We start from the raw sequence: 8,433 nt of genomic DNA, 5'->3' as shown, positions 1-8,433 counted from the left end.
AAACGTTCAATTTTTGTACATTTCAATGAAATTATAACTTAATTTGCCAAAATGATACGGAAAATATTGTTTTTTTTTGTCCTTCATTCTGATGGTGCAAATAGTCAAATAACACTATCAAAATGATGAGTTTTTTCATAACATTGTTTCATCCACTACCTGATTCTTAGAGAGGCTAACGCTCACAACTTGGTGGTGTTTGCTTTATTTCCTATTAAAATTGGAAGGAATGTAAAATCTATGAATTTATAGAGAATATTTCTTTTATTTCAAATAGCCAATCATGGCTCTACTTCACAGAGTGCAAAGTGCTCTTCGGAAATACCACATTCCGATGCATACCAATTTAAGGTAGCAGTTTCTACAAATGTGCCGCACGAGTTTTGACTATTTACATCAGCAAAGATTAACGACGCAGCACCATTTTCCCCAGTGATCCACTTCAATGTGCCATTAGTTTTTGTAAGTCCGATCCAGACTCCTTCAATAAGCATTTCATAGGAAGTAATACTAATATTAGAAAAACGGACTAATAAAACGAATAAAATGATTTAGTTTTTTTAATTAGTCAAGCATTCTAATTTTTTGAGGTAACGTATTTGAAAAAAAATTACCAATGACCAGTGAATGGGAGAAAATTCAGAAAATTCCTTTTAATGAAAAACTCATTATTGTCATATTGAAATTACAAAATAGCACTTGAAATGAGCAGGTATATTGAATACATCAATGATTAAAATACTAGAATCCAACATGATTTTTGTACGTCGGTAACATGCTTAAAAGCACACATTTGGGTTCATGTTGAGGTACTTTTTTCATGGACAAGGGTGGCAATTTTTCACCTAATTGGACTCGGAAAAGTTCATATACTCGGGTTCAATAGAAAAGTAAGACAGTATATAATTGTATTTGAATATACAAAAACCTTATTTAGAAGTGTGGTATTTGAAAAAAAAAATGTCAATTAGAGATGAAAGGGAAGAAAATATGAAATTCCCAAAAAGAACTCCTTTTATGAAAAACTCACGATTGTCATATTGAAACTAAAACAAATCGCCATAAATAAGCGGATATGTTGAGTAAAGATGGCAATTTTTCAAACAACTTGACTTGGTAAACGTCAAATATTTATTACCTGGACTCCTTTATATATAGAAGACATTCTGACATTCCAATTTCTTTTCGATTTTAATAGTAACTGAAACCTCAAAAACAAATTCTAAGCGTCTGAAATGATCAGATGTGTTGGGTACATCATTATGTTAATTATGAACACTAAAATATGAGTTTAACAGTGAAAGGACGCTGTGAATAAGAATTCTGTTTGATACCGAGACCAGTTTCTTAGGGGTTGGGGTAATATTTTTAACATTTTTTGAAAATTTGCTCTTGCCAATCAGTTTTTCGTGGTTTCGTTATATAGAAAATTGCATTATCTATCGATTGATACCAAATTGAAAACGTTTTAGTCGAGAAGTAACTTGTAGAGTCGAATTTATTTGACTTTTTACGGAAAAATAAAAAATCACATTATATGCATTTTTGATAAATTCTGAATACGGAAAATACAAAATAAGCCATTTTTAAAGAAGCATAAATACTTTAGGGGTTTTGACAAGAAAAAAATATGTCAATTTTAGAGATTTTTTTCTTGTGGGGTAGGGGTAAATGTGGTCAATGAGGTATAAACATTTTCCATAAAAATACAAAAAGTACTTTAATTTTTTGCTGACTAAATGGGAGGTATAAGGGTATCTGAAAATAACATTTTGGTTGATGAATGCGGGAAACCAGAGGATTTTTCAGCCCACGTACTTATTGTATTAGTAGAATCGTTCAAATTTAGAGGGATAAAAATACTAACTGTCGATTTGTAGATGACGAATGACATTTTCACTCATGAGAAATTCAGCCTTGGTAATTTCTGTCTCTGTTGTTAAAGCAGCAAGATGTCCGATCTGTGAACATGCTACCTGAAACCATTAATATGTTTGTTTAAAATGTATTTTAACGATTAATTGTAAGATTCAATAGGCTAGATAAACCTTTACCGAAGGTACTTTATCAAATGGGGTAGACATTGCCTAAATAAGCGAGCACCGTGAGTTTTACCATACATGTACCGTCTGTGCGAGACTCGTAAAAAATAATAAAGGGCATTTCAAAGAGGAGGTGTCGACCCGAATGAAATTTTTAGCTTCGAAAGTGCAATATTTTTATTTATATTTAAGCAGCAGGAAAAATCAATATTTCTATTTGAAAAAAATGCCTTGTTAATGTTTTTTTTAAATAAATGAATTACTTGAACATTTTTTTCCGTAGGGGTCTGAAATATGTAGCCTGTATCTGTACTCGTACCAACTTTTCCCCGTATGCAAATAATGTTTTACTAAAACATTCATTCTTACGGTATGTTAAGAACAGAATATTGCATGAAATGTGAAAAAGTCCGTTTCAATTCATTTTTCACCAGGAAAATATATTTTTGTATATTTCTTAATTTCTGAAATCAAACAAAGTATTTTAAACAGAGTCTGATACGATTTAAAACAAATTAGAAAAAAGACCTGACTATTTGATAAGATGAATTTGTCTTTACTGAAACGTAATCTGAACCTATATCTTTTTATGTGTTTGATTGAAGGAAATGATGAATTTTTTCCGTAAGGACAGTCACATTTTGTTACTTCTGGGACATGACTTTTTTCGTTAGTATAATGGGGAACCTTAAGGGAAATTTAGAAAGTACAATAAATAACCGGCGCTCGCTATAATACTGAAATCTTTATTTTATATGTCTTTTATGCTTTTTGAAGTTAAAATGTCAACAAGATTTTTCTCCTTTAAGCTTATCATTATTCAAAATTACTCGTTTTTGCATGTATTTAGAAAAATATACAGCAGATGACAATTTAGTTTGCAAATCAAAACTTTTACAGTGTATTTACTAAAGAATTGACAAATTATTCATTAGTTTACAAATATTGTTACTAAAATGCGCAGGGATATATTAATGATATCTGTTTTCTTACTACATGTGTACAAACTTTCCATTTCACTTCATATGCAGTTCATTTTTTTTTCTAACAGTCTTTTTATTATTATTTTAAACTACCAAGTGTAAACATCAATGTATTTGATAAACCATACCTGATATACACAGATACTTTGTATGATATTGAAATCTTTCTTTCATGTAATTTTGCTTTTTTAGGTTAAAATATCAACAAGAATTTTCTCTTTTCACCTTCTCATTACTCAAATTTACTGTTTTATTACAATATACTGTAAATGGTAATTCACTTTGCTAATCAAAACTTTAGAATGTAATTACTAAAAAACTGAAATAGTATCCATTAATTAGAAATCATTTAACAATATTTGTTACTAAAACTTGTAGGAAATATCGAAAACTGCGAAGTGATTTTTTCAGGAAATGATATCTGTTTTCTTACCACATCTGTACCAGCTTTCCATTTCATATTAAGGATCTTAATGATTCATTGATATATCATTATAATGGCATTTTATGCAAACTACCTGTAATATATCGTCATTTTTTTCTTTGATTTTCAGTTTTCTTTATTATATCTCAACCTGTGCACCTGGTCCATGCTCTGATTTTTCGGTGGAATCCGAGTTTACTCATTCACTTTTGTTATTTGTATGTATTATTTTGGTTACTTCATGTTCTTTCTCGTGTACAATGTATGTCTGTTTCCAGTTCAGGACTGCTACTTAAATACACATTCATAGACTATTATTATCTTGTAAGATATACAGATTATTTAATTATGAATATTTCTTGTTGAGATATTTGAACTAAAACTCACAATTGCGCATCCGTATGTAAATTTAGCTAATGTAAAATGTAAAAAGTATCCCGAAATACTGATCATGATGCCATTAAGGCCACCTGAAAAGAAAAAAAACTAAGACTGTGATCTTAAGTAATCTACATCGATCAAAAATAACACCAAGTCAGATTTAGAATCAAAAGAACTCCAATCTAACACAATCCTGCCATACGATTTCTAAAGATAAACTGTGTTTATTAAGTTTTATATTTACAAAGTAGGGACCTAACAATTGTAATACACATGTTTCTAAGCAAAGTGATTTTCATAACAAAGTTTATGGTATGCTAGCTGATGCAAGGATGGAAACACATATATAATTAAGTCTGAGCTACATCCAAACTAAATGTCAATATCATATTAACGTACCATACCTGTTGGAGGAGTATTATTACAATGGAATACGGTAGAGCTTAAAGTCTCGTTTGGAGTTGTGGTTAAAGTTGAGTGTGATGATAGATCTTCTACAAAGTACAATACAAAATTTTGGCTTTATGGTTTTATAAAATAAAAATAAAGAATGGATACATCAGATTATAACAGGAAAAATGGTATTGGCGTAACCACGATTTACCTAAATGAATTACAACACTTTTCATAAAAAAACGAACACCTATTGAATCCCTAGCTGTTGATTTACTGAAAACACTATTGAAATTTTAATGAAAGAGCGAAAAATACTTCTAAATGTAAAACCCTTTCATTTTTGAATTTTTTTAACCAAATCTCTTTAAATTGCATGGATACTTTATTATTACTTATACGTAATCAACACCTCTACATAAAAATATAATTAAATATAATCGATCATCGGAACAGATAAAATAAAAAAGAAACAGATCGGACAGAACAGTATAGTGCATAGAGTGGCACACAATCGGTGTTAAAAGCATCGTCTGTTCGATCCTTTTTAATACATAGCATCGCCTTCTAAATGACCTATGCTGCAATGTACTAACCAAACTTACACTTACCAGAAGTAATCATTCAATTGGCCAACAAAAGCTATATTTTGATATAGTCTAGCTGGTTGGGTGGTATAAGAGGCTGGTATCAGTGCAAGCGGTGTTAACTTGAATGCACTTATTCTAGTCCAGCTTAGGAATACCCAAAAGAGTCTTTGTAAGGGTGACTGTTCCTAAAGCGTTGGGGACTTTTCCGACTCTTATACGGTTTTGAAGTTTCAATATACAAATCATTTGATATTCTCTTTCGTATGGAACCAAATTTATGGTTTGGCCTACCCACGAAAACTACAAGAAGTGGTACCCCGTAAATAATAGTACTTTCACACTATATTTCCATAGCAAAGGGGAAGGGGAGATGAAGGGTCTTATTGGCCTGAAATTCACCCAAAAATTAAAATAAAGTGTTGAATGATTTAATTGCAGATATGAGGACTTGCATCCGTCATTAATGAGAGAACATGAAGACTTCTGATAATTCCTGCAATCAAGTACAGATCGATAATTTGAAGTTCATTTATATTCAGATATTGTGTCATATTTTGTACTTTTTGGTCATGTCTGGTCATATTTTTGGTAAAGAAATGGTGTCCACTCCCAACAAACAACTTCATATTAAGTGCATATATTTATTATCGTATAGTTTATCATATGTGAAAATATAAAATTGTTTCTCTAGTGCGGATATAGTTTTCTGGATATAAATATTTACGAAAAAAACAACAAAATTTAAAACTCTCTGTAGTTTTTTGCTAAATGAAATATGGCATAAATATGGCGTCATTACAATAAACCTACGCCACAATATACTATTTTTCCTTACATATATTATTATGCTAAGGAAAAATAAATGGAATCAAGGTTATAGCGGTAATCAAAAGAATTTAATCCAGTCATAAAGACCAGACATGGAAAACAGACATAAACAACAAAGAACATAAAGTTACTAAAATCATATATACAAAGTAACAAAAGCATGAATGAGCAATCCACTGGAAACTGGGAGCGTTGACCAGGTGCATCGGTAGGATAAGCGTCCTCTACTATTCTAGAAACACCCGCCGAGTTGTTTTTAAAAAGTCAAGTCCGGGATAGACGAAAGAGGAAAGGAAATTATGACAGGTTGAACAAATTAGATTTCATGGCGCAGATGGATACACAGTACCTTTTCACGAGTCATGATGATGTTGCCACAGATGAAAAGAAAGTTGACACTTCTGAATGAAAAGTCATCGAGTTTGTCGTAAAGTTTGATCAAAAGTTTTCCTTTACCATCGATTTCTATGCAGTTGGCCAAGATAAGAGCATGACTTCACAATGTCTGTAGTATCCTTTTTCTCAAGATTTTTTGGGATATATGTGATGTATCAAATCCCCGAAATTAGGGAACTGAGATAAAGGATCTAGCAAAACGATATTTTTTCTTTCGGATCAGATCAGCTATAAAGTCAGCATCATGAGAGTGAAGGAATATGTCAGCAATTAGAGGAGCACAAAAAAAATTCCAGCATTTTGAAAACACCTTCCTCTGTATATTTGTAAGATGATTTGGAATTATTTCTTATAAAGGATGAGGAACCTTTACCAAGAACTATATATTTGTATCTCGATGTCCCATCTTAAGAAACAACGATATGTGATGTTTTAAAGTAGGGATTATAATTGAGAATGGGGAATAGAAGTATACAGTGTTGAGGAATCATAGGCGTAAATGCTATTACATTCTGTTAATAGTCTTGAACTGATTGTCTCCAAAAGATCTTTCGATTTGTATAGGATCCACATTGATTTAATACCACTACGTAGTAACAAGTGTTGTGATAGGATTGCAGACCCCCTTAGACAGTTGGTAGGATAGAAGATAAAAGTTTTGAACGAGGTTTGGTGGTATATTTTGCAGATCCAGCTATGTCACGTTGTTGGTATGGACTCTTGTATAATTTAGGAATTCAGTACATAGACGGTAAATCACAATCATCATCCTTGGTAGAGAGACCACAAGAGGATAGCACAGATTAATGGATTACGACAATGTCTTCTTTGCAGAGTGTGGTAGCAGTATATGTCTCATCACGTCTACCTCTAATAATATAAATTGTATGTAAAACGTTGTACAGACAGAAACAATGTTGTTTTGGGTTTTATCTGCTAGTACGACGACATATTTGTCATGTTAAGAAGACAATGCTTTTCCTGCATCAGGGTTTTTGAAAACTGATGTAGCATTGGCACTAATTGATCTACTTAAAAATTTTCATTCGTATCAAAGTTAAAGACCTCACGGCCTTTAGCCACTCTGACAGAGAATCAATGTCTTCTTGTTCTCGTTTTCTTGCATAGTCCCCCATGGCATTCATAAGAACTTTAAAGTTATAATTCTATTTATAAAGTGTAGTTCACGGTACTTGGGGCCTTTATAAAGGATATTACGCAGGGATTCGTTTTTGATGATGGTTAAATCTCCGGTAACGACATGACCGGAAGGACCATATTTAAATGGAGAGTTTTGCAAGAACAATCAGGTGGTTTAGCCTGGAAGTCTTTAATCTCGAGGAAGGATGAGGAAGGGTCAGAAACAGGAGTGTCAAGACTTGTCTTGTAAAGGGAGTTTAGTAGAGTGGGAGGTATAGAATGAAGTTTGGTTCTAATGTGATGAAGTCTAAAAGGTTTATATATGAAAGGAAGGAGACCATCTATGGAGACATCATGTAACTTAGATGACGTATAGTGACGATGGCCATGACTCCCTTTTCGTCTTGGATTTTTGTCCAAAAATATCATCACAATTATGCTATTGTTATATATTGGCTTGAAAGGTTTGTATACTTTTGATGTTCTCATTGCGTCCGTAAGATATTGCAGTACCTAGTCTGTGTATCCAGTACTCCTCTCTTTCCCTATGATAGTTTTTACTCAGAACGGGACTGTTCGTAGGATGATATTTTCTTTCTCAAATATGAACGTCCATAGAGATGATTGAATGATCTTTTTGATTAATTTGTTGATACACTGTCGGGAATGTGGTGAAGATAAAACAACTGTTGTGCTATAACATAAGAACAATCTGTATGCTATAACAAGAAAGTTGATATTTAAGGCAATAGTTATGGGTTAATGCCCCAACACCTTAGTTTTTTTTTTGGTTGATACTTTAACTCGAAATGAACTCGAACAACATTGACATTTATGGTGATATCGCCCAAGTTAAGTTCAGAGTACTAGACCACTCAGTCAGCTAGACAGTTATGGCATTGCTGTGAAGTTTAGATTTCACAACCTTGTTCATGTCAATTTTTGACAGGAAAAATCAATGTCGGTTCAAATTAAGTGATAGTGTTTATCGTTTTTGTTTTTAAGAGTAACTGACTTATAAATTATCATATGATAGCATCGTTGCTTTTATAGCATTCATAATTCATAATGTCTCCGAAAAGCAAATATGTACTAAAAGGATTATTGTTCCCCGATTTATTCATGTAATTAACCAATGCAGTTTATTACTTACTGTATACTTAGGATACAATAAAAAATATAATGTTAAATGTTATTACCTGTTCCTTCCACGCTAGGCGTTGTTGTTGTACTTGACGCAATTCCTAAAATATTTA

General features: G+C 32.1%; 1 protein-coding gene across 5 annotated transcripts in view; it reads right to left on the bottom strand.

The window, feature by feature from the left end:
- Positions 1–257: 257 nt before the first annotated feature.
- The window catches only part of LOC148598339 (uncharacterized), a 30,220-nt gene continuing 22,044 nt past the window's right edge, over positions 258–8,433 (bottom strand). For all 5 annotated transcript variants that reach the window (XM_088561181.1, XM_088561179.1, XM_088561178.1 and 2 more), the window contains exons 5-9: positions 8,377–8,421; positions 4,235–4,324; positions 3,837–3,919; positions 1,868–1,976; positions 258–481 (exon numbers count right to left, since the gene is read on the bottom strand). In XM_088561181.1, coding sequence (XP_088417307.1) covers positions 282–481; positions 1,868–1,976; positions 3,837–3,919; positions 4,235–4,324; positions 8,377–8,421 — 527 coding nt within the window. In that variant the 3' untranslated portion in view covers positions 258–281. The remainder of the gene's footprint in view (positions 482–1,867; positions 1,977–3,836; positions 3,920–4,234; positions 4,325–8,376; positions 8,422–8,433) is intronic.

Source organism: Perna viridis, chromosome 14 (assembly GCF_037379345.1).
Source record: "Perna viridis isolate PV_CMFRI_1.1 ecotype Kerala chromosome 14, ASM3737934v1, whole genome shotgun sequence".
Classification (NCBI taxonomy): domain Eukaryota; kingdom Metazoa; phylum Mollusca; class Bivalvia; order Mytilida; family Mytilidae; genus Perna; species Perna viridis.
The sequence above is the reverse complement of the archived record's forward strand: the minus strand, read 5'-3'. Positions and strand labels throughout refer to the sequence as shown.